At 41.0% G+C, this 26,763-nt stretch overlaps 2 protein-coding genes across 3 annotated transcripts in view; one reads left to right on the top strand and one right to left on the bottom strand.

Moving 5' to 3' along the window:
- MTOR (mechanistic target of rapamycin kinase) overlaps nt 1–26,763 on the top strand; it is a 4,577,509-nt gene that overhangs the window by 1,925,252 nt on the left and 2,625,494 nt on the right. The window lies entirely within an intron of this gene.
- ANGPTL7 (angiopoietin like 7) overlaps nt 1–26,763 on the bottom strand; it is a 45,684-nt gene that overhangs the window by 17,190 nt on the left and 1,731 nt on the right. The window contains exons 2-3 of the mRNA XM_044063224.1: nt 6,300–6,400; nt 1,016–1,210 (exon numbers count right to left, since the gene is read on the bottom strand). Of these exons, the coding sequence (XP_043919159.1) occupies nt 1,016–1,210; nt 6,300–6,400 (296 nt within the window). The remainder of the gene's footprint in view (nt 1–1,015; nt 1,211–6,299; nt 6,401–26,763) is intronic.

Here is a 26,763-nt window from a genome sequence, read left to right as displayed (position 1 = left end):
ATCCTTTTCTGCACAACAAACCTTTGTAACATTCCTGCTCAATTTCCTTCCTACCTTAATTCTAACTTTACATGTCAATTTGTTCCTGCCCTTCCCACTTGATCCATGTCCTTTAAATACTCTCTACCATTTTCTTATAATCAGGTTCTGTGTCAGTAATATTCTAGTGTTCTTAACCTCGCAATGCTTGACTCATCAGCTGTACAATGCCTGTTTTTATTCTGGCTTTAATTGCTATCTGCCTGCCAACTAATGTTTCACACTTACTCCTTATTTGTTCCTAACATCTGTACAATAACCTTCCTTACCTGTGTCTTGTATGTTATATGTAATGTCTGTTCACGTATATCACACATTAACTGTTTCCATACTAAATGTTTTGTACTTGGAATTTAATATCTTGTATAATGTCACAACAGAGGAAATATCCATTTTATCCTTATATAATGTCACCACAGAACAGTTATCTGTTTATATGTAGAGTTTTTAAGAACTGAGGACTTCTAAGATGGCTGCACACTCAACAATTTAACTTCAGCTCTCCCAGAGTGAAAACAGAAGCTAGTTATTTTAAGAACTATCTACGTAATGTATCTTTGTAAAAAAAATGTCTTGTCCTGAGTATATTAATTGTATCTGCTGGAGCTTTTCTCTCTGACTCAACTGAAAATGGGCTTTGCCTAGTCAGTCTTTCCTGGTAGACAAAGACAAATAAATAAATAGCTTGTTGTTTTAGATTGTTTGTGTTCTCTTTTGCCTGGGTCATGACTATAAAGGAAACACAGACCAGACCACCTTGTTGTTTGTGTTACCTGTATATGTTGGCTTTGGCAAGGGTACTGCCTGAAGAAAGACTTTGAACCTGTCTACCCATCAGGCTGATGGATGGTTAGTTAGATAGTTACACAAGTGCATAAAAATATACATTGTTAAATGGCTGATAACTATTCCCATAATGTGCCTTGGATAGCCAGCATAATTTTTGGTTAAATTAAATTTCTGTTTGGTATATTACCTCTATATCTATACGAAGTACTGAAGGTTGCCTAGTCATTCGGAAAATGTGCTCATTTCCAAGCCAGAAATCTCCTGAAAGAGTTCCAAATCCTTGCTTATACTGTTTCCAGTCTCGATGAAATGAGGTCAGGCCTACTTTGCGTCGTTGAATAACTGTCCATCCACCGTCATTTGTTTCCATATCACAGAACACCTGGAAAACAAAGCATCTTGTGAAAGTGAATGAAATGTATGCAAAACAAAAACACACGGTTTGATGATATAAGGCGAGACCGTAGGGAACATAACAGATGATGTTTATCCGACAGTTGTTACTTAAAACCCTGTACTGCAGTTCAAGAAAATGTGGGGTTGAGATCCAACAGTCTTGATGGGAACTTTTGATCTCTTAGGGAATCGGCAAATAGGAAATGATCAAGCTACAGGTTAAGTGGTCTTTGTGTACTGTTATAGTTTTGTTTATATCACCTTCACCATTCCCCATTTGTATGGGACTAGTATGTCAGCTGCCTCATTGCAAGACTTGACATGTTAATAATCCTGAAAAATAAAACAAGTTGTAGACACCAGTGTTTTGAAGTACTGGGAAGGTGAACATCTAAAACAAACACAACTTGTGCAGACCTGAAGCTGTTGATTGGCAGGTTAAAATCCATAATTGCTTTCATATTTTATTTATTTATTTATTTGCAGTTTGTTTGCCAGGGTGGTCCACTGGGCCATGAGGAGCTCGTTTTCAATGGAGTCCTGGGGAGAAAAGCTCCAATTTACAATTACAATTAAAGTTACAACATAGAAAATTACAAAAGTACAAGTCAGTAGGAAAAATACAAAGTGACAATATTGCAATAAATTGGCATTTGAAGGAACAAATTAGTGTATACATGAGCAAAATTCTTTAGAGATAAATTAAGGTTCTTATTAAAGTGTATGTTTAGTAAAGTCATGTAAAAAAATCCTTGCTTATAAATTTGCCAATAAGATGAAAGGCAGTTTGAGGTATGTTTTGGATTAGTATGTAGTAGTAGGTTTAGTACAAGGAAGAGCATCAGCAGAGCTCATGTCTGAGAGTGTGTGCGCAAAACAGGTCTGAAGTCTTCTGTGCAGTTTTAATACATGTACTGATCTAAATAGTTCTACCTGAGTACAGTAATCTTACCTAGATCTGACAGCTCTTAAGGGTGCTTTCTGGTAGTGTTGCATATAATGCTATCATCTGAGGCATTTAAAAACAGTTTAAATCCTTAAAAATTAAGGGTAACCATTTGTTGTTATGACATAGGTCTAGCTGACTCCACAGCAGTCAACCTGGGAGGTGAATTTTTTCTAGCCAAGACATGCCTCAAGTATCTGTTAAGAGCATATATATATTTACAAGGAGAAGGTCACTGTAAGCTGCCTGTCGGGTGCCAGGATCCGCCACATAACACAAGCACTCAGGTCACTTCAAAGCAAGTACAAATATGACTCCGTCATTGTCCATGCTGGTGTGAATGACCTGAGACGTACTTCCCTGGACTACATGAAAAAAGACATAGAGGAGCTCTCTGAGCATGTAGCCCAGGCCGGTATGACCCTGACCTTGAGTAGCATCTTACCCTCACCAAGAATGATGCCACAGTATAAAGACAAAATTATAAATTTTAACAATTGGCTAAAGTATTGGTGTCATTCAAAGGGGATCCAGTGTCTGTCAGCCTGGGATGATATGCTCGACAAGCCACGTTGCTTCGTTAGGAACGGCTTGCACCTGTCACCCCTGGGTTTTCGAATACTGGCAAAGGCTCTTGCCTCCCCCCATAGTGCCTTTTTTAGGCAAGGCTCAAAAGACAATCCCACCTCCATAGACAACACAAAGAAAAAAAACTAAGGGTAATGCTGCTCAACGTCAGAAGTCTAAACCTCATGAAGCAAGCACTCGAGACTCTCATCAGTATGGAGAATATCGATATCTGTGCAGTAACAGAAACCAGGTTCAAGGCTCCCGAGAGCACCCCAGCACTAACAGGTTATACTTCGTACCATGCTTTCCAGCCCCAAAACTCAGACCGAACCACAAAAGGAGGGGGTGTATCCATATTTATCAAAGATACCCACACCTCCAGGTTAGTGGCACTGCACAAAGCATCAGAGACCATCCATGTGCAACTAACAGTGGGCAAAACTGCCTTTCAGTTTGTAGCCTGCTACAGACCACCCTCCCAAACACAGGAACCTCACTCGGCTTTCCTGAGAACACTGGAGAATATGAAGGTCTCCCCAAACACCATTATATTGGGTGACTTCAACTACCCAAACATTGATTGGGAAAACTACTCAAGCCCAAATACCCTCGCCCAACGGTTCCTAGAATTTATAAACTCAAATGCTATGGAACAACTGATCACCACTCCCACAAGAGGGGGAAACACATTGGCTCTGATCATCACCAACATGGGGTCTCTATGTTCCACACCAGAGGTATACCCCTCATCGGTAAGATCAGACCATAAACTAATCTCACTGGACATCCATATTCCATCCCCACCCCTAGCCAAGGAAACCACGGTGAACAACTTCTCAAATGCAAACTTCACACTTCTCAAAACCAAGGTGGAATCCTTCAAAGCCCCCGGGCCAGTGGAAAATACGGTCCAAAATGCAGAATCCTTTACAAAAGCATTCTATGGACACCTACAGGAATGCATGGAGCATGCTATCCCAAATAAAACCAAGACTCACTCCTCCAAAGGCAGGAGACCTGTCTGGTGGACCCCGGCCATAAATAAGCTGTACAACAGAAGAAGAAAGCTGCTACTTGATAGAGCAAAATCCCAAAAAGGGAAGGCATCTCTGATCAGTACTAGCAAGAAACTACGATTCCTCATAAAATCATCTCAGGCCAGCTTCGAAAGAAAAATTGCACAGGACACTAAAGATAATCACAAGGCCTTCTTTAGTTATGTCAGAAACCTGGGAGGCAACTCCCAGATATGCTCTGAGTTAGTGCAAAATGACAAAAAATACACTGAACCCACAGACATTGCCAACATCCTGGCAGAAAGGTTCAGTGCAAACGTTTCCCCCCTTCCCCCCCCAAAAGAGCAAATGTCTATCCCAACAGAGTGTAGCCTTCCTGAGATCACAGATGCACAGGTGAGAGCTGCCCTCTCCAAAGCAAAAAACACAGCATCAATGGGACCAGACCGTGTCCCAGGCTGCGTCTTACACGAGCTCCAAGAAGAACTAAACCCTCATATAAACTCACTGTTCAGTCTCAGCCTTACTACAGGATATGTACCCAAGGAATGGCGTACAGCAACAGTGGTCCCACTCCACAAAGGTGGTGCCACAACAGACCCCGAAAACTATCTCCCTATAAGCCTGACTAGCCTGGTCTGCAAAGCTATGGAGCGTATCATCATGGAAATCATAAACAAAGACATTGGGAACCTCCAGACACTGGATCCTACCCAATTCGGCTTTAAGGGCAGATCTTGACTCTTGAACCTGGTCGACTTCTTTGAAACAGTTACCAAAGCCATAGATGAAAGGAAGGTAGTCCACACAGCCTACCTGGACCTCGCAAAAGCCTTTGACACAATAACCCACTCGGGCATCATAAATAAGCTCACCAGCTTAAATATCAACCCCTATGTCACAAGATGTGTTGCAGACTGGCTGAGGGATAGAACCCACATGGTCAGAATAGCAGGTGCCATGTCAGACTCTAAACCAGTTACAAGTGGAGTCCCACAAGGCTCAGTCCTGGGACCTCTCTTGTTCGGTATATATTTCTCAGAGGTACAGGCTAACACGAGTGGACTATGGCTGACCAAGTTCGCAGATGACTGCAAACTGGGTGCCATAATAGACTCTCCGGCTGACACAAGTCCTCCAAAAGGGTCTCACAGAGACGGATAACTGGTGCCAGAGCCATGGCCTAAAGCTAAATGCCAAAAAGTGCATAGTCATCCCCTTTGGGAAAAACAAAGTGCCCACAAATTACCACATAGGGTGGTAATCCATTAAATACGGAAGAAGTAATTAGGGACTTGGGGACCCAAGTAGATAGCAATCTCTCCTTTGACAATCACATTGCCAAAGTGGTTAGAAAGACCTTCTATATAGCCCACCTTATCATGAAAGGATTCACATCTAGATCAACAGAGGTCATTGTGCCCCTCTACTCATCACTTATCAGGCCCATAATTGAATACAATGCCCCATTTTGGATGTACCTTACCCGACACCTGCAGCAACTTGAAAGACCCCAACTGTACCTCACCAAGTGGATCAAGGGGCTCAAACAGATGCCCTATGCAACTCGGCTAAAGAAACTCCAGCTCTACTTAGTTGCGTACCGCTTACTCAGAGGTGATCTGCGTCTGACGTATAAAGCCATGTCCAACCCAGAATTAATGGACATGCTTCACCTCAGTAAATCCAAATCCCTTAGAGCTACATGCTCCAGGGACTTGAACCTCAGCACAGAAATAAATAGGACATGCTGGAGGGACAGATTCATATCCCAGAGTCTCCCCTCACTCTGGAACAAAATCCCAATCCATGTTAGGCAGAGCCCCTCACTGACCCTCTTCAAGAGAAATCTTGATGAGTGGATGGGAGATCATAAGTTTACCCCTGTGATCTCTTCTGTGTCCCTGCTTGACAGAGGTGTACAGTAAACTAACCTTAAAAGGGCTACCTTCTGTGACCTACTATACAGAGGCACAGTCAACTAATCTAAAAGGGTGGCGAAAGCTAAACAAACTCTGGCTAGGCTTATAAATGCCCTAGGGCAGATAGCCTAGTATCAACCTATGAACCTATATATATATATATATATATATATATATATATATATACACACACACACATATATATATATATATATATATATATATATATAGAGAGAGAGAGCTATATAGCCTTTTCTCTGCTGCCTTTGCTGGCTGTTTGACCTGGATAGTGCTGTGTAGTTAAACAGTTCTCCAGATAGAATCCTCAATGAATCTCTCTCTCGCACAAAATTCCCCGTTTCTCAGAAAGATAGCATGTAAAGCTTTCAGCTTACATTCATGGAGTACAGTGAATTCAAAATGTTAATGTGTGTGTTGCTGTTTTCTGTGTTTTAGAGGAGGGGGACTGTGTGCAAAGTGTATCGTGTACACCAGGCAACACTCTTGGTCTAAATCCTGAGATCAGAAGTGTGCTAGCCGGACTGCATTAGTAAAAACATTAAAACAGTGCAGCAGTCCTGAGAATGACTGTAGTATGTTGCCTGATGAAACCAAACTCACCTGTATCTCTGGAGTTCCAAGAAATTCATCTGCTGGAAGTTTATATACACCAGAAATTCTGTAGTTTCTGTGGTAGAGGGCGGCGCAGTCATACACAGCATCTGTTAAAGAAAAAAATTATAAATGGTTAACTTAAAGGTTCATGCAGCACAAAAAATGCTTCTATTTTTGTTAGAAGTCCTTGTTTTATTTCCTGATGTTAAAGGGTAAGAAACTGCTGTTTCCACTCATATTATTGCATAAAGTGAAAATGCATGTTATTGCCTACATCTGAGGCTGGCATCATCTACTAACAGAGTCAAAGGATGTCACTAAAACACTTTTTGTCTGGCATTCCATTGAGTACAAGCAGTGGGCGGTGTGTTGATTATTGACACCCCAGAGTGCAGCACTAGATACGCTGGTGGAGGAGGGGGAAGAATGAAGAGGCACTAACTGCCTCTTCCTGGGTGAAAAAGTTGGGACATATCTAAGGGTTGCATGAGCCATTACTGCCCCATGGGGAGACCAGAAGACCTAACTTGAAAGTATCTGCTTCTATGGGGAGATTGAGCTTTTTGCAGACTTGTTTTACTGGCAAAAATGAGTGACAGCCTCAGGCTAACCACCTCTTTACCACTATTACAGCATAACAGGGTGTAAAGGTGAAACTCTGTTAATGGCTGCATGGTTGATGGTGTCACTGTGGATGCACTCTTGGATGGGTTGCCATCTTACAAGCTAGAGTAAACCGGCAGCCACCTTCAGGTGTTTCTGCTACTCCTCAAGTAATTGGCCTTTCAGTAAAGGGAAAAATGGCCTCCATGGGAAAGCCTTGTTACAAAGTAGATTTTTTTGTAGTGAAGATATATGCTGTTGAATTTGTTAATTTATTGGTTGTTGGTTACTGGAGATATTTGTGGGTAGAAATAGTAGCCCAGCAAGTAGTGCAGCTTTGGACACAGTTTGTGTTTGTGAATGTTGGACACAGTTTACTCAATTTAATTGTCACTTAAGTTTACAACAGATCTTTCAGAAAAGTAAAAAAAAAAGTTTGTATTAAAGTTGGCCAAGTTGTCTGCCTGTGTCATTGGTGATCTGAGTTTGGGCGGAGTTTCAAGCACTGGACAGTGGCATCTCTGTGGATGAAGTGTCAGGAGCTTAACTTGTATTCCTTGCGTGGGGAAGTAGGGATCCCAAGGATGCCTCCCTTTTTAATGCTCCCTTTTGGAGTCCAGAAGAATAATGATGCTTCCAGTTAGAATCAACAAAGGTTTATAGAAGGGCATTGCTTTTCTTAGTTTGTGGCATCCCTGCATGAAGCACATTGTATTGTAGTCTGGGAACACTAGTAAGGGACATTTGATAAAAGACAAGTAGGGCATAATTTGAACACCCTTTGCAAGTGTTTGATTTTATGTAAATCTTGCTACCCCTGACTCTAATTTTAAGGAGCGACAAATGAAGAGTGGCATAGGTAGGTGTCAGAAGGGCTTAGTTCATCTCGAGAACTGGAGGGAAAAAAGTTGTCAAGAAATGCAGGCAAATTGAATGTATTTATTTTTTTTACAGTATGTGGCATCTTTATGATTCAGTCTGGTTCACTGACCTCTGTCCAGTTACAAGAAGGCCTTCAGGAGTCATAAAAACAAGCTGTTTTTATATTGAAACCGTTTGAAAATTATTTGGTTATTGTTGAGGATTTATACATGCATACCTTAGAACAGGGAATATATTCTTTTCCATGTGTTTCACTTTTTTGGATTTTTCGTAATGTTAAGTGTGAAACAGCAACCCTTTTTTGTCAAGATTTTGTTTGAGAAATTTTGTGATACAGGTTTATGCATTAAAGTAACTTCTTTAACAGATAAAAGTTGGGGTCCGAGAAAGTCATTAGGAGGAATATGGATATATGTTAAGATGATTCTGTCTCTCTCGCTCTCTCTGTGCTAGTGGGAACTGTCTGGAAGTCTGCCAGGTGAAAACAAGATCAGAAGCAACGAAAGACAGATATGAAACACTGACACCTGTGCCAATAATCCCACAGGGCAAATTACTGTAACCAGCCACGCTGCAGATTCAAATCTGCATATTCAGCTTGATAATGAGTACCAGTAGTATAAGCACTAGCAGTTGTAGTTTATTTTGACTGTTGTAGCAGCATGCCAATATATTCCAGCTGTTTATAGCAGTGTCCTGCTTTGCTCCTTTTAATAGCTGGAAGAGTGATTTATTGCACAGCTGCATTGTACCTTAAAGTACTTCTGTGTAGATGTGGATTTACAAATACTGCTGTGAATAATTATAGTGCTCTATCATTGTGAGAGGAACAGCTGTGCAAATAAAACTGTCATTCTTGCCTCTTTTGCTTTTCTGTCTGGTGTGAATTTTCCCAGCACTACCTGTGGCACAGCTTGACTGACAAGTTGGCATTGTTGATGTGTCATGATATTCAAAGCCAACGTTGACTCAAAATTTCATTAGTAATTCTTATTGGTCAGAATGGTCAGCTAAGTTCCCGTTGAGCTCAGAGTTATAGTTTTGACATTTTCTGTATAAAACAGATTTTACATAGATGTGTGTTAGATCTGAAAAGCATGTAGCTGTAAAATAGTGTGTATGTTGTTGACATCTTAGAATATTGGAGCTTGCTTTTTTGCAGCTGCCATAGTTTTTTTATTATGGTAGTACAAATTGGAGAAGGCGGGAGAAAGTGAGTTTCTTGTTTTTTGATACTTTCCTCTCTTCAAATTTGTGCAACTTCGGGGATAGTATATGTAGCCATCAGGGAGTGCAAGTAAGAACAGTACTTGTGGCAGGTAAACACTGCCTCTTCATATGTTTTATTCATGATAGAATAAAACTCTGAGGTCTGTGCAGAAGCAAGGTAACCTCACTAATCAGTTTGTCTGATGCAGTGTGCCAGCTGAGTTTGTTCAGTCTGTTGGTAAGTAGCAGGCGGCTGTATTTTGGATAACCCAGAAATACAGTAGAGGATGTATGTGGATGGGAAGTTTTACATTAAGGGTTAAGGTTGTTGCGAAGTGATCTGATTAAGCCAAGCAGGTATTGAGTGACGTGGGGTAGTACAGAAGGGGAGAGCGTTTAGTATTTATTTTATTTTACATTTGTTAACCGGGAAGGTCAGACTGGATATATGTCCATTTTCAGCAGAGGCCGGGGGAGAAAAGCTCCATACAATAGACATAGTAATAGGTTCAAGGAGGTTATCCCTTGTGCTGGTGGCAGGGACAACTATACACAAAGGATTTTGTTTACAAAATCAACCCATAACAAGGGTATTTGCCTTAATAGGTAGTTTTTGGAATTGACATAGTCATCATCATCATCATCATCTTCAGCCCCCTTTTTCCCATTTTCTACATGGGGTTGGGGAATCATGTTAACTGTCGCCATCTCTCTCGATTCAGTGCCACACTCCTGCCTTTTTTGACATTCATGCCTGACTGTCGCAGATGATCTTTCACACAATCCATCCCCCTATTTGCTAGACTTCCTTGTTTCCTCTTACCTTCTTCTTCTCTTTCCTAAATCATCTTCACTAGATTGTCTTCTGCTTTTTTTGCATATGTATTCAAACCACCATAATCTGTTGTCTTTGATCTTTTCTGCAATTGCAGCTACTTTGGCTTTTGCTGTTATGCCCTTATTTCTTTGTCTGTCCCACAGAGCGCATCCTACCACCCTTCTCAGGCACTTCATTTCTGTCACCTCTAGCTTCTTCATCTGCTCTGCCTTTACTGCCCAGGTTTCTGTACCATACAGGAGTACTGGTCGCACCGCTGTCTTGTACACCTTGCTTTTCAGCTTCTTTGGCATTCTTCTGTCATAGACTACACCTGAGACTTTATGCCAGTTGGCTGCAGCCCCTCTGATTCTAGCTTTGACCTCTTCATTCATTCAGACTTACCTTCTTCTCAACCATCCCTCCCAGATACTTGAAGCTATATTATCTGTTCCACTATGTTACCTTCTATCTCAGTTCTCAGCTTCTGATTTTCCCAGTTTGCTGCCATTGCCACTGTCTTAATCGGTGCCTAGTTTCATCTCATGTGCCTTCAGCTTTGCAGTCCATTGCTTTGTACTGTGCTGGAGTTCTTGGTCAGAGTCTGCCTCTAATGCCACATCATCTGGATGCAGCAACTTTGTTGACCCTCCAACCTGTTTACTAATGTAATCCATCACCAGTATGAACAGCAGTGGGCTTAGAGTTGAACCGTGGCGTTCACCTACTGGGAACCCCTCTGTGAGGCCGAACACTGTTCGTTCCTGAGTCATCGGGGCCTTGTACATAGCCCGCACTAATTCAACCAATGTTTATGGGACTTCGAACAACCACAGTACTGCCCAGATCAGCTTTCTTGGGACCTTGTCGTACGCTTTCTCCAAGTCTAGGAATGCCCAGTTGGATTCTTTCCTCATCTTCATCTCAACTAATTGTCTCACTGTAAACATCGGGTCAGCTGTGCTGCATCTTGATCTGAATCCAAACTGCTCATCTCCCAGCTTACATTCAGTTACTTTGCATATCCGTTTATCAATCACCCTGTCTAGAGCTTTCATGCAATGTGATAGGAGTTTGATTCCTCTGTAGTGCCCACAGTTGTGGATGTCCCCTTTGTTTTTGGACACTGGCACGAGTATGCTTGTTCTCCAGTCATCTGGCATACACCTTTCTCTCCACATGGCTATGAGTACCCTCAGGAGCCATTTCTTCCCTATCTCACCCAGCATCTTTATCATATCTGCTGTGACCCCATCTGAGCCTGCTGCTTTATCATATCTGCTGTGACCCCATCCAAGCCTGCTGCTTTATCATATCTGCTGTGACCCCATTTGAGCCTGCTGCTTTATCATATCTGCTGTGACCCCATCTGAGCCTGCTGCTTTATCAAATCTGCTGTGACCCCATCTGAGCCTGCTGCTTTATCATATCTGCTGTGACCCCATCTGAGCCTGCTGCTTTATCATATATGCTGTGACCCCATCTGAGCCTGCTGCTTTATCATATCTGCTGTGACCCCATCTGAGCCTGCTGCTTTATCATATCTACTGTGACCCCATCTGAGCCTGCTGCTTTATCATATCTGCTGTGACCCCATCTGAGCCTGCTGCTTTATCATATCTGCTGTGACCCCATCTGAGCCTGCTGCTTTATCATATCTGCTGTGACCCCATCTGAGCCTGCTGCTTTATCATATCTGCTGTGACCCCATCTGAGCCTGCTGTTTTCCTTGACTTCATTTTTCCTTAATGCTGTTCTTACTTCTTCTAGGGTAGGCTCCTCTTCTCTCATTGTAGGCTGTTTCTGGGGCAGTACAGCTTCTGTGGGGTTTTCTTCATTCAGAAGCTGATGTAAATATTCTTTCCATCTGCCTTTGGTATGCTATGGACTGGTGAGCAGGTTGTTGCTGGCATCCTTTTCTGAAGGGTGTCTATCTTCAATTTTCAGAAATTCATATTGGAATTGACTTAGTCATTATGCTATAAATAAGACACTGAACTGGACTCGTAGTAGGCAGTGATGTGATAGCCTTTTTTTTTGTGCTGCACTAGGACCAAAGTAAATTTTAGGTTAATGTTGTCTGAGATCAAACATAAGACATTTTTTTTGTTGTGTCTTTCGGCTTTTCCCAGTTAGGGGTCACCACAGTGGAACTCCGGTCCGCTAATGATTGGCAGTAGATTTTTACGTGCCGAGTTGTCAGCCCTGACGCACAACCTTCAACAAAGGTACGCCCATTCATGCATGTCTCCACACAGTAGACACAATAGCTGAGAATCGAAGAGGACAATGTCTTACTGTGAGGCGACAACGAGATTCTTAGTAAATATGGATACACCTCCACAGTGTCCTGTTGCCCTGAAAGCATGTTAGAGCCAGTATCCCATTAAGCAGAGAGTGTTGTAGGTTCATTCATGATTGCTAACCTAATGACTTCATAGATTACTACTAGGCTAATTGCCCTCATGGGCCATTTTAAGCCTAGCCAATCACCCCATGTGAGAATCAAATGCTGCACCTTGTGCATTATGCCACCCTGCTACCCTACATAAATTAATACTAGGCTAACTGCCCTTACTAACCATTGTAAGCCTAGCCAATTATCCCTTGTGAGACTCAAACCCTGCACCTTGTGTTTGTAAGACAAACACCTTAACCATTAGGCCACCCTCCCAACCCTAGGGACTCCAGGGGATCTTTTTAAGCCTAGCCATGCTTCCTAAAGGTGAGAATCAAACCCAGTAAATTGTGTTTGTAAGCTAAACACCTTGTCTGTTATGTCAACTCCTAACCATGGCTCCCAGTCTTTTCTACTGTTGCAGAGATCTTGGGTGGGGATTACTACTTGTGCATTTTGCGGTTTAATGGGATCATAACATATTTGCTTCCAATTTGCCATGAGTTGAGCATTGTTCCCAGAAAAGGGTTATTGTTAGAGATCTCTTCTGAGTCATTAGTCTTGCACTGTGCTGAGTATTGTTTTTGAAGCCTGGAGGGAAAACTGGAATCCCTCTGCACCCCATTAAGTGATCATCTTCTCATTGGCTGGTTGGTTTGGAGAGCTCCTTCCTCACCCTTCAGCTGTTGTCCCATCGGGTTGTCACATTTTTGGATACTTCGGTTCTCCTGTTCACTTTATTATCCTTTTAAATGTAGAGCTATGCAGTTTGTTGCCTGTTGCCATGCCTTTTCATTGGTCCCAGGAGGTCTTGATTTGGCAGTATTAGAGAAGACTTAGATCAATGCTCTACACCAATAAAAAAAAACCTAAATAAATAGCATGATGCAAAAATAACATATGATCACGTCATGCACTGGGTGCTTTTGGAAAATTTCTCAGCAGCATTGGAAACAAGTAAGAACATTTTTTTTTTTGTTATGACTAGCTATTGAAGTACCTCCCTCTCGAGTAGCTGTGGTTAAGGTTATTATTCTCTCTACTCTGTTTGTTTAGTTCTTCTACATCTAGCGTAATGCACATCTCTTTTTTAAACACCTTTGTTAAATTATCACTTAAAACACAGGAACACGATGCATTAATAGAAAGTAAAATAAACCACATTAACATTTTTATGCATTATACATTGCATATATGCTTTCTTTTTTTTAACAATTATTCACTCCAGCATTACCCGAATTGCTCCGTTCTTGCCTTCTCTTAAACCTCACTTCTCCTGAACTTTATTCTGCATGTATGGTCCCCACAAATTCCATTTAGTTCGCTTCGTCCATTTTCTAAAGATCCCACCTTCACTTTTTTACCTCCTTTATAATATTCAGTGCTTCAGTTACACTTGGTATAGATTTTGATTTCCATTTTCAGTAACCGGATTTTTGGCAGCCGGTAGCATTAAATTTAGTAATGTCTTTTAGTGTCTAGGCAATTGAAATTCTGTCTTCGCTGAAAAGAATAATTTACGTAAATTGTAGTTTGCTACAGTTTAATTAGAACTGTTTTCTTTTCCAGCTGGTTCCTTAAGTTAAAGAGTGTTGGATCAATGAAGGGGAAAAGAGTCAAAACATCTACCTGCACCTTTGTGTATGTATCAAAAGTCAGAAACTACTGAAGACTCAAATGCAAAGGCCTGCTCAGCATGTGAATAGGCCAGATGACTTCAGTGCACAGTAATAGAGTGGATCAGACAGCACAGAGTGTGAATTATTGGGAGGGGCACAGTGTATACATACAAATAGTTATCCATGGCTTTACTCTGTATTATGCTGCAAATACAGTAAGCAGTTGAATCAGCATAGCTAAAGATGCTTGCATCAGGTGAAGGCTAGCTCTGATATTCTGACATAACCATCGGAGGGTTTGGCAGCCTTGTGTTCCACTGCAAGATAATTAAAACTGAGCTCAGGGAAATCTCTATGTGGAAGTAAAAAGGACACCAGTAGGATGCATAGATTTTCTCTCACTGCCTTCTCAAGCAGTTTATTTATTTTTTTTAATGATTATCTGCTATCCATTAAGCATGTTCAGATGTAACATGCTCATTGATTCCCTTTACAAAGGGATTTCACTCAGTATTAGAGAAAGAGCTGGCGGGTGGGAGGAATGGCATTTAGGCAGCCATAATGGTACTTAGTGCCTCGTTGGCATCCCTGCAATGAGAGAGCATGTTATGGCTTAACCCTGGATCAGAGGATAGGTGATCCATGTTACTGTGGTTGCTTATGATGCCTTCCTCACCTAGGGGCTTACTCCCACACACCAACTATGAAAGCTACTACCCATCATTTGCTGGCTGAGCCGAACACCCACTCCCAAGCTACATATCTGCATCCAAGCACTTTCTCTGAAGGGGACCTGTGCAGCTAGCTGCCATTTCCACCACACACCCCCTCCAGAAGATGGGCATTACCATCCTTTCCTGCCAGCACTTAAAAAATGCACGAGCTACTAATCATATTAGAAGTAGTCATGCCTTTAAACATGTTCACCCCTGCCACTGACTTTTAAACAATAATTTTAACAGACTGCACTCATGTCTGACATTGGATGGACCACAGTATAGCATCTCATCCAAAATCATGATTTGTCTCATATTTTGTTTTCTTCATTGTCCCTTAAACCAAGGAAGAAAGGGCCATTCTACACACCTCGGTAAGAAAACATTGTACTAAGCTGGTGGTATATCAGGTAAGAAAATAGTTCACACCCTAACGTTTGTTTGGGACATGTGGCACTCTTTTGAAGGTCTTCTCAGATATTGCAACAGAAAATCTATCACCCTTCTCAGGGTCTCCTCAAACATTGCATAAACCTGGCGTTATTAGCATCTGGCAGGGTGTATACTGTATGTCTGTATTTCCATAGCAATGTGCACACGGCGGTTGTGTCCATGGTTTTCACATATATGCTGCTTATAACTGGTTGCACTGGTATGTAGTAGGGGACCAGGTTGCAGAAGAGCATACTTGGCATTTGGCTCTGAGTTCTCAAACTTTGCTTATGCAGACTGAATCGCTGTCTGGCAGAGGGTAGGTTTGTACATATGTAAACATATGCAAGTCACATGGAGTGGTCGAATCGCAGTACTGAGACATCACACGTGCCACCTTATAGATGTATCTGTAGAAGTCATCATGTTGCAGCTTCTCTACATGAACATATGAGCGATAAAGAGTCAGAAATAATCCATGCTCAGGCTGAGTATATATACATTATGCAGAGGACCCCAACTTACTTGAGGCTAAAAGCAGCTTTAGGGTCACAAAGAGGGCAGAAAGTGCTTATCCAAAATCTGTTAGGGATGAATGGGAAAGGGGTAGACAACTTAATATAATCTAGCAAAGTATTATGCTAGTGAAAGGAGGGTACAGATCCCAGTTGTACAGTTCCCCTTTGAGATCACTCACATCAAATAGGATATAAAAACTGGTGTAGCATGCCAAGACCAGTAGTCAAACAGGAGCAGAAACCATTATAGCTAACCATCTATCATAAAAACAGAGGTCAACAAGTCAGAGTGTTGCCAAGAGGTTAAATGAACATAATGTAGACCTGTAATGTAAAGACACCCCCCCAAAGAAAAGCTGACGAGAAAAACACATCCTGTCATTACTGATAGTCGACTAATACGCTTCCCTAGTGCCATGAATTTCATGTAACTTGTGGTAAAAACTGCATTCCAGCTGTGAACTGAGAAAACATCAACTTGTTCATGAGCAAGCACAGAACATCCCATTGGTATTTCCCCAAACTCTTACCAATGCAGAAACATGAAAGCTGAAGGAGTTTGCAGTATACAGTAGTGTTATTTTAAAAAAAAAAAAAAAAAAAAAAAAAAAAAAATTTACCTATGGTAAACCCTTGGAAGGGTTGTGGGTATTTTACACATTTACCATCAGTAGGTGAAACTTGTTTGGTCACTTGGGCTGTATGTAGCCTTTGCAACCAAATATCCATATGGGGGCCTCTAGTTATCACTTGGGTTGTACATGCTTAAGCCAAAAAAAAAAAATCACCATTGTGGGCAAAATATAACTTGCCCATAGTGTACTGTCAGTGTACACAGTTGGTAACCAAATTTTGAAGGGGTGGAGCCATGCTGCTGTCTACCCAGACTAAAGTAGTCCTAATTTCAGTCTCAAAGAAGGACAGGCTGTGTCAGGTGCAAGTGGTAAGGTCTGTCATACCTGTCCCAGTTGCTGAATCCTGTCCTTTCTTCTTAACCACGGGTAATTATTTGTAGTATTTGCTCTTACTGTTAATGCCATGTATTTAATGCTCCAAATACTCCTTGGACTGCCTCTGTGTCATCACTTTCAGTTACTGTCATTCCTTCACCATCTTCACTTTATCTTGCCACCTTCCTGTGGTAGGAGTGTTTCTTTTCTGACATCCTCTGCTACTTTACCTCACTGACATTACAACAGTTTTAGGTATGTCGTATGTATCCTACCCTGTATCTCCAGGAAGAACATGGTATGTGCAGCATCATATAAGGACTTAAGGCAGTAAGCGTCGAGTGAGCCTTATGTTGTATATCTTGTTTTGATGTCCAAAACCTTAGCTTACATGCTGTCTGTCTCAGTCATTTAACTAGACCACACATTCTAGTTAACTATTCCGAATAGACACTTTACTTGTATGTAATAGGCCATGACCAGTTGATTAAGTAAATAAACAAATAAAATGTAAAATTTCTAAATGCTTTCTTTGTATGTTTTTATCTTTACATACAGAGGGAATAAAATGGACAATAATTCTGAATCTAGTGGCATCTCATAAATCAGAAAATTTAACGGTGCTGAACTCTTGTTTTGGAACAGTAGCAGCTGCTTCTAGTGGCTGTAAGACATACCTCTCAACTGTCCAGGATTTCGCACAATGTCCAGATTTTCCCCTCAAATTTTTGGTCTGTTCCACATAAAATTTGTGTTTTTCTAATAAATAATTGAGGATTACAGTCACTAAATAATGACATACATTTGAGTTTTAGACTTCATATCTTTCAGAAAATGCATAGTAACACAAATCCTGTTATTCCAGCAACTAAGTTTATAAGAGCAATGCTTAAAATCTGAACCTATTTTGTGACATTTGTCCCTCATTATTTTAGACTTTGCCCAGATTTCTTGTGCTAATAAGTTGAGAGGTATGGTATTGAGGTATTTTTATTTTCTCTGAGGGAACAGCAATTAAGTCAATTCAGTGAATATTGGATCACTTTAAAACTTTTATGAGAGGGCTTCCTCAGAGTAAAACACTGCAGAAACTGTTGTTCATTGCAAAATAAGACTAGTTTGTGGTCTGGAAAAATCTTTAGTAAAAGAAAAAAAAAATAGGGTAAACGGTAAAGCATCCTGTCTTCATGTTAGACACACAGGCATTGAAATCCACTGTACACAGTAGCTTGACTTTTGTTTGAAAATTTTCCAAAGCTGCAGCTGGGATGAATAATTTGTTACTTAAGGAATGACTTTATGCTTTCTGTATTTTGGCCCACATGCAGGTATATAATCAGTTTTAAAACCTGGTGCTTTTTGGCAAGTTTCCCTAAGTAAACTAATATACAGACCATGTCCTTACATAATCGGTGACAGATGAAATTAGTATTCATTACACAGACAAGTAACTTTTTTATTAAACTCAAATTGTAGCTCATACTCTTGCACAGTAGTGATGTGTTAGATATAACCTTTCTTGAATACTGAGAGTTTGTCATTCTGTGGTTAATCTGATGTGGAAATGGCTTGTCATGCATAACTTCATGAAAGTTTAATGTAACAATTGTCACTACATACCCCCAGTATTAAACTTGTGAACAAGTTTTTAAGTTAATAATCTTTCTTTCCTGAAAGTTTGGAGCGCACTACTTGTTATCCTGTCACTGGTGCAACATGTTATGCACTTGCTTTAACATAAGAGTTAGCAGACTTCGGGTATCTTCCTATCACTAGGAATCTTATTTACCAGTGCAAACCCTTGAATTCCACTGCTTGACTCTTCTGCTGTAAGATGGTGTACATGACTAAATGTATGTGTGTGAGTATATTGTATATACAGATGTAGTGGCATTTGTCGAATTGACATTATGTCTATGTGGCTGAGATTGAAACAGAAACATCACACGCTTCTGCGCATGCTAAGAACATGCAAACTTAGTGTTTTTCAGGGGAGACAAACCTCCCATTGCACCTCCACACCCCCTGCTAATTTTATATACTAACTCTGAAATTGGACAACCCTGTGAGGGTATGTTTCCCTCCTACTTCCCATGCTTTGGTCTGGTTTTTAAAGTTGCTGATTTTAAACAGCCCGTACTGTAAATTGAGGTTTATAAGCTCCTGCTTTTCTGCACTGCTGTCTGTATCTTGAATTATTTACTTACCTTTTCTTGTACTTGTATTGAAAAAAAGTGCATATTGCCTGTTTTATTGATTTTGCTCTGAATTCATTAGCTAGCTAGCTGTTGGATAAAGTAGTGTATTTTCACACTAACAAGCACTTTTTCTGTGTTTCTTTGCATTAAGCGGACAGTGGATTTTCCATGTAGTGGCAGTGTGTAATAGCCTGGTATGTATAGGTTGGGAAAACAAACTAGAAATTCCTGCATGTAGGTGTTTTATTGGTTGGAAGGCTTATTAATCAGCTTACTTTGTTTTTGGTGCCTTTATAAAGTCTGTACAGTTGAGTGGCTCATGGCTCATTTCTGTACAGCGAAGTACTTTTTATTAAATAATCACACTTTTATAAGTTGTTTAAAGTACACTGCTGTATCTGTATCTTTGTGGTAGCGTTTTACTCCAGACACACTTTTACTGTGCTTTTACATTAGGAGGACTGAGATTATTCAGCTAGTGGCAGTATGTGTTTACCTGGTCTGTCTGAGTTGGGAAGCACATAAAAGGGCTCAAAGTGTAGTCGTTTTATTAGCCAAAGGGCTCAGTAGTCAGTTTTCCAGTGCTGGTGTAAATTCAGCACATTTGCACAGAGCTGCTTGCTGTGCCAGTGCCCTATACAGATGCAAACATCTGGAAACATTGCTTATTTTCATTATACTGTGAAAGTTTACTGTGCTTAGTTACCTTACTATAGCACCCAGAACTATTGCTGCTCATAGAGCATCTGACTTGGCACTGGACAGCATTGCTGGTTAGGTTAGCTGTGGATTAGATCAAGCAAACATCCTTCACTCATCCAGTTACAAACACCCTCCACCTCCACTCCTATCCTTTCAAAGTCACATTAGAACCTGCAACCATGGTTAGGCACTTTCCTGCTATCTGTACATCTGGTTTTGTGGACGTGGGTATCCTGAAGCAATGTAACAATTGCCGTATGAGCACTGACAACCACTTAATTCACAAATAGACAAAGTATTTGAGAGATGTAGTTACACATTGACACTGGAGGCTAAACTCTCACATACAGACACAAAAAGCAACAAACAGGTTGTCAGCAACTCACGCACATAACTTGCCGCACCCACAAAGAACCACACACAGACCCGCATATGTGGAAGTGCTGACATGCATCTTACCCTAACTGCAAAGGTCACTCAGGCACAGTCCTCAGAAACTCTGCATGTACACAAACAATACAATTCCCATCACAACATGTAAACACACATTTCATTGTGCCTTAACTATCAGCCCATAACACTCCACAACCCAGTATTCTGGTCATAGGAGACTCCATTGTGAGACACACTGATGTTCATCTTACCAGAATGGATAAGGGGAAGTTTACAGTTAGTTGCCTGTCAGGGACCAGGATTCGCCAGATCATGCAAAAGCTCAGGTTACTTACCCCTGTGTAACAGTATGACTTGGTCATAGTCCATGTGGGTGTGAATGACCTGAGACTTACCTCCTTGGACTATATGAAGAGAGAGATGATTGAGCTCTCAGACTATGTGTCACAGTCAGGTAAGAACCTAGCATTGCGCAGCATTCTACCATCTCTAAGGATGATGCCACAATACCAGCAGAAAATGACTGACTTTAACAATTGGCTTAGCTACTGGTGCCATTCCAAAGGGGTCCAGTACTTGTCAGTCTGGGAGAACATGGTTGACAGGTCACTTTGCCATGGGTAATCTTCACCTGTCAAGCCTAGGCTTTTGGATATTGGCCAAACATTATCCACCCCTATAGTGCCTTTTTTAGGAATTGCCAAACAGACAAACCTTCCAACATTAAAGCTACTCAGGACAAGCTAAAGGTGTTACTGTTCCATGCTTAGGAGCCTCAATAAGAAACTGCACTCCCTAGAAGCTTTCATCACCCTGGAGAATGCGGACATCTGTGCAGTTACTGAAACGTGGTCAAAGCCACAGAAAGCACTCTGGCAGTACATGGCTATAATGCCTTTTGTACATTCAGACCACCCACTGAACATTGAAAGAGCAAAAGGCGGAGGTGTATTTGTCTACATAAAGGATAAGTGCACAAATACATTACCATATTCTTACTAGCTACAGGTCCCCCACCATGAACCAGGAAACCCATACATCATATCTGAAGTTACTAGAATCACCATCCAGCCCAATGCCATACTCATAGATGATTTTTAACTACGCCTGCATTAATTGGGAGGCATACATTACCACTAACATGCAAGCCTAAAGATTTCCTGACTTTGTAAATTCAAATGCCCTGGAGCAGCCAGTATGTACTCCCGCTAGGGGGGACATATATCCTAGATCAGGTACTAACAGATATGGGAGAGTGTTGCACCCCCCCCCCCAATGTGATGTCCTCACTGGTAAGCAGTCTCCCTTGAAATAAAGGTAAAACTAGTTCCCCCACATAGCCCCAGAAACTTTAAGAACTTCTCTAAGGTAAATTACCCCCTTTTAAGGGATGGCAAATCTACTTTCCAAGCTCCCCAAGTCCAGAAAACATAGAAACCTATGCAGAGGCATACAGAAAAGCCCTGTATGACCATATATAAACATCTCCATTGAGACAGCAGTACTAGACCAAAATAAATCCATTTCATATCGCAAACACATGCTAACCTGGTGGACCCTTGGTATTAACAGGTTGTACAACTAAAGAAAGAAAATCCTGTCAAGAAGTAAGAGGGAATGTGCACAACCAAGCATAAAGTCCCTCAGTCTAAACAAGCGAATCGGGGAAATAGTTAAGTCTTTGAAAGCAAACTTTGAGATAAAAAAATAGCCTCTAAAACTAAGGATAACCATAAGGCATTTTTCAGTTATGTCCACTAATCTTAAGGGCAACACCCATCAATATGTAGAATTAGTTGTACACCTATACTCACAGGTTCATAGGTGTGTACTAGACAAATGCCATGGAGCCTTTCCAAGCCTAGCCCATAGAAGTGCCCTGGCATTGTGCCGCCCGGCGTTAGTTCCCAGTGCCTCTATCAAGAAGAGCCACTTCAGTGATCCCCGGGATGAACTTTCTATTTCCCATCCACTCATCAAGATTTCTCTGTGAGGTGCTCTGCTTGACATGTATGGGAAGTCTATTCCACAGCATGTGCAGTCTCTGGGTTATGAACCTATCCCTCCAGCATGTTCCGTTGATTGTGGTAATGAGGTTGAGGTCTGTGGAGTGTGTGGTGCAGAGGGATTGGGTTTTCTTTAGATGTAGCATTTTTAAAAGAGCTGGATCAGATATGGCTTTTGTAAGTCAAGCAGAGATCGCCTCTTAGTAGATGATATGAGACAGAGAGTAGCTGGAAGATATTCAGCTGGAAAATGTAGCAAATCTGCTGGCTGACAAATTCAGCTCAAATGTCACCTCCCCATCACCCTCAATTCTACCCCAAGAAATACCCTCCACCACCAATTATCACCAAAGAACAGGTTGCCACTGCGCTTACACGGCTTCAGTGGGGCCTGATGATATACCAGGTTGCCTCTTCAGCAGCTTAAGTCAGGACTTTATAAGGCCCATTAGGATCTCTGTTTAACCACACCATCCAGACTGGTTTTGTCCTGATAGAGTGGAGAACAGCAACAGTCATCCCGCTGCATAAAGGGAGACCATCTACTGACCAGGGAAATTACAGACCTATAAGTTTGACTAGTCTTTTATGTAACGCCATGGAAAGAATAATCGTGGACCTGATAAAAATGATAAAGGAAACCTTCAGAAATTGGATCCATCCCAGTTCAGCTTTGTCAAAGACAGGTCATGCCTACTGAATCTGGTGGATTTCTTTGAGAAAGTCTCTAAAGGCATGGATGAGGGCAAAACAGGACATACCACTTACCGCGACCTGGCCAAGGCATTTGACACAATTCCCCACTCAGGTTTTATAAAAAAACTGTCAAAACTAGGAATAAATCCCTACATCACCAGATAGATAGTCAGTTAGTTCACGGACAGGACATGTGGTTAAAGAAGATGATTCCAGATCCAGGATTTGGCCAGTTACTAGTGGTGTGCCACAGGGCTCAATGCTGAGACCACTCCTGTTCAGAATATACTGCCCTGAAGTCGAGGCTAATTTGGAAGGCTTTTGGATAACAAAGTTTGCCAACGACTGCAAGCTGGGGGGGGGGGGGGGGGGCAGTCATTGAATCCAGTAATGATATTGGTATCCTACAGGTTCTGGCACCAAAACTAATTGCAAAAAAAATGCATCATCATACCCTTTGGGAAGTCAAATATCCTGCAAATTACAGCATCAATAGCACACCCCTAACAGTAGACAAGGTGAGAGCTCTAGGTACACAGATAGATAGCAACCTTAATTTTGACTGCCATGTGTCTACAGTGGTGAGGAAGTCTTTCTTGTGGTACAACTTATAAGTAAAAGTATGGCATCCAGATCCAAGGAAATTATAGTCCCACTATACTCAGCCCTCATTAGACCAATAATTGAATACAAAACACCATTTGGCATGTACTTGACTAGGCACCTACAGCAGCTAGAGTGACCTCAGAGGTTCCTAACAAAAAAAATACAGGGTGTAACCAACATGAACTATGCGGATAGACTAAAAGCTCTATCCTTTTACTCTGTCTCCTACCGACCATTAAGGGATGACTTACAAGGCACTCACAAATCCAACCCTGATTGTCCTCTACACATTTGCAAGTCAAACAGTACGAGCGTCACCTGATCTAGGGATTTAAACTTAGTCAGTGACTCAACCAAAACATGCTGGAGAGAGAGAGATATGTGTCTCAGAGATTGCCCTTTCATTGCAACAGGCTTCCTGTTGACATTAAGCAGAGCCCTTCCCTGGCCCTCTTCAAATGCAGTTTGAATCAATGGATGGAGGAATCGCAAATTCACACTTGGGGTGCTGATTATGTCCCCTATGTACAGGGGCAGTATATAAGATACTCAATGCACAGGTGCAAATCCTTACCATCCTCCTGCCCCTGGGGACTTATATTGGGTAAATCAGGTTATATTTGCTAGGCTTGTAAGGGCACATAAGCCATTACCCTAGTAATCTCCTATGAACCATTGTGGAAACATCATGGTATTGAAGTGGCTGATAAACAATTGGAAACATGGTCCACCAAGCATCATAGAAAATGATGAAGTATATATCACATGGGATCAGTCACTACCAACAGTTCAAAAAATAGATGTGAGAAAACCAGATGTAGTAGTCCATGAAAAGAAGACAAAAATAACATTGATTATTGAAATTGCTACACCCAGTGACTACAGTGCCTTACGTACAGAGAGACACAAAGTCATAGAATACCAGGAGTTGCAGGCAGAAATGAGGGCGATGTAGGAGGAGGATACGCAGACAATTCCAGTAGTAGTAGGGGCAACAGATCTTATAAAAAATAATTTACAGTCATACTTGGATATGTTACCAATACATGTAACTCCATACGAATTGCAGAAGTCATTACTGGACACTTTTGGGTGCTGCAAAGAGCACTTTTGGATAACATCAAGGACTGAAACAATACTAATTTCATGAACTTTAATCATGCTTTGACTTGGGAATGGGGTCTATTCCAGCCATGGTATTAGAAACCCAAAAGACTTGGAGAAATTAATAAAAAGGCATAAATTGATAGATATAGGTATACTCTAGTAGTTAGTGCAGAGAATTAAGGCTTCAGACTGTTAATGAGCTGCTTCATGTAAACAGGAGCACAGGGCCTTTTTACTTCTACCTTCATTTGCCCTCTATGGGACTCTTAGCAAGTCACTTCATAAGTTCACAGGAGATTACTAGGCTAGCAGCTTAAGAGTCCTTACAAGCCTAGCCAATATAACCAGATCTTACCCACTATACGGCCCCTAGAGGCAAGAAGATGACATGGATTTGTGCCTGTGTCTGGAGTATCTTACAAATTGTCTCTCTCCATAAGGGACATAGGGACTACTGTAGGTGTGAATTTGCGATTCCCGATCCATTAATCCAAACTTTTTTTGAAGCGGGCCAGAGAAGGACTATGCATAATGTGAATAGGTAGCCTTTTTCAAAGAAGGGGAAGTCTGTGAGCCACATATGGCTCTCCAGCATGTTTTGTTTGAGTTCCTGATTAAATTTATATCCCTAGATCGGGTGACCCTCATGCTGTTTGACTTGCAGATGTGTAGCAGTTCCATCAGGGCTGGATTTGTGAGTGGCTTATAAGTCAGGCATAGGACACCCCCCTTAGTAGTCAGTAGGCGACAGAGTAAAGTGTGATAATTCTTTTAGTCTAACCAGACATTGCTCACAGATTGCTCCTGAAAAGGAGAGCTTGCAGCTTGCGCCCAGTGGGCTTACATAGCTAAGGAATGTGTGTGTGTGTGTATATATATATATATATATATATATATATATATATATATGGGTTCCTATGAATACACCGACAGTCATAACATCGACACTCACCTCATCGACACCAAAGCATCGACTGTTCAGAACATCGACATTCAGGTGCGATCTTCTTACAGGACCCATGGTAGCACTTGTTTCCCTGTTGCAACGCGTAAGGTTTACACGACTGTTTACAATTTGCGTTGTCCTTAACGTCGTAATAGAGAAACAAGTGCTACCATGGGTCCTGTAAGGGGGAAGATCGCTTACCTGGAATGTCGATGTTCTGAACAGTCGATGCTTTGGTGTCGATGAGGTGAGTGTCGATGTTATGACTGTCGGTGTATTCATAGGAACCCATATATATATATATATATATATATATATATATATATATTTAGAGAGAGAAAGCGAAAGCTAAAGAGATGCATAAACACATATTGTACATGTATCTATCCATCTGTCTGTATTTTTGGGCAGTACTACTGAGAGCTGAGAGGCCATATTTTTTCGGATGCACCATAAAACTGATTTCCAGGCTCATGTACCTGTTGTTTTGTTGTCTGAAGATATTTTGGTTTGAGGAGGAGAATAATTCTTGGGCAGCTGAAGTGTACTTTTTCTACCGCAAGTGCATGGAGTGTCTTCCCCAAAAGGCTTTTTGATTGTAACTTGAGATTGAGAACAACTGTGCAAGCCAATATGTTTGACATTTTTAGGTCTTCACTCTGAGTATAAATTACTCTTGAAAATAATTTTCAAATGATATTATCTCGACATAGTATGTGCCACTGTTGCCTGAGTAAGTTTAGTAGGTAAATAATATGTGGTGAATGTGCAAAGTGTTACAGTTAGGGTTAAAAGTGAAGTAATGAGGTGCTCAGCGAGAGATTTTGTTGTGGGTTTGCCTATTTATTTGGTCTGTGTTTACAAGCAAATGGTTTCACCTGCTTTCTGTCATGGCATTCAGTCCTTGAACTGCCTTTTTCGAAACTTGTCATTGACAGTTTAATGGTCACAACAAAGCCCTAAACACAGGTAGACATTTGGAATGGGCTAGCTAAATGTATTTTTGGGAGGTTAGCCTGACTAGGAATTCAGTTGTGTTTAGGACCAGATGTTAAAAGGCTGCATTTATATTCTTGTATCTTAAAACCTTTTTTGCATTCCTGAAGATGCCAAGAAGTTTAATGCATTTAAATATGTTCCCCATTAAATGTTTTGTAAGCTTATGTTCTGTAGGTACTAGTATTTGTTTTAGGGGTGACCATGAGAGAAGAGGCGTATTTAGTTGTTGAGAGTTTGTGTTTAGCAAGTGGGGGAGGTAGGCTTCAGACCTAAGTGTGAAAATATTTATTAGGATTAATTCTTACAGATTAATTATAGTTGTTTAATTTCTTTATCATTTGGGCAGAGTTGGGTCTGTACTGCAGAAATAGTTTTAACTCTGTTTTACTTGAAATATTAGCTTTTTTTAGCAATGGTGGTATAAATTGTTTGCCACTGTTGCGATGCCGATATCAGTTAAGTATGAAAATGCACTTTTTGCTAATGTAGTACATACATTAGCATATCCTAGTCTTGCAGTAAACTTACAGTTCATTGTGTTAATAAAGGGGCGAAAAAAAAAAAAAACCTGGACTTTTGCTATTTTTAAAATGTTTAAGTATAATTTGAAAATACATAATTCACACAGAATCTTATGGAAAACTGAGTTCCCACTCTAAAACTAGTTTAAACA

Source organism: Protopterus annectens, chromosome 2.part1, assembly GCF_019279795.1.
Source record: "Protopterus annectens isolate FY-2018-M chromosome 2.part1, PAN1.0, whole genome shotgun sequence".
In the NCBI taxonomy this organism is placed as follows: domain Eukaryota; kingdom Metazoa; phylum Chordata; order Ceratodontiformes; family Protopteridae; genus Protopterus; species Protopterus annectens.
This window is presented reverse-complemented; position numbering and strand designations above follow the sequence as displayed.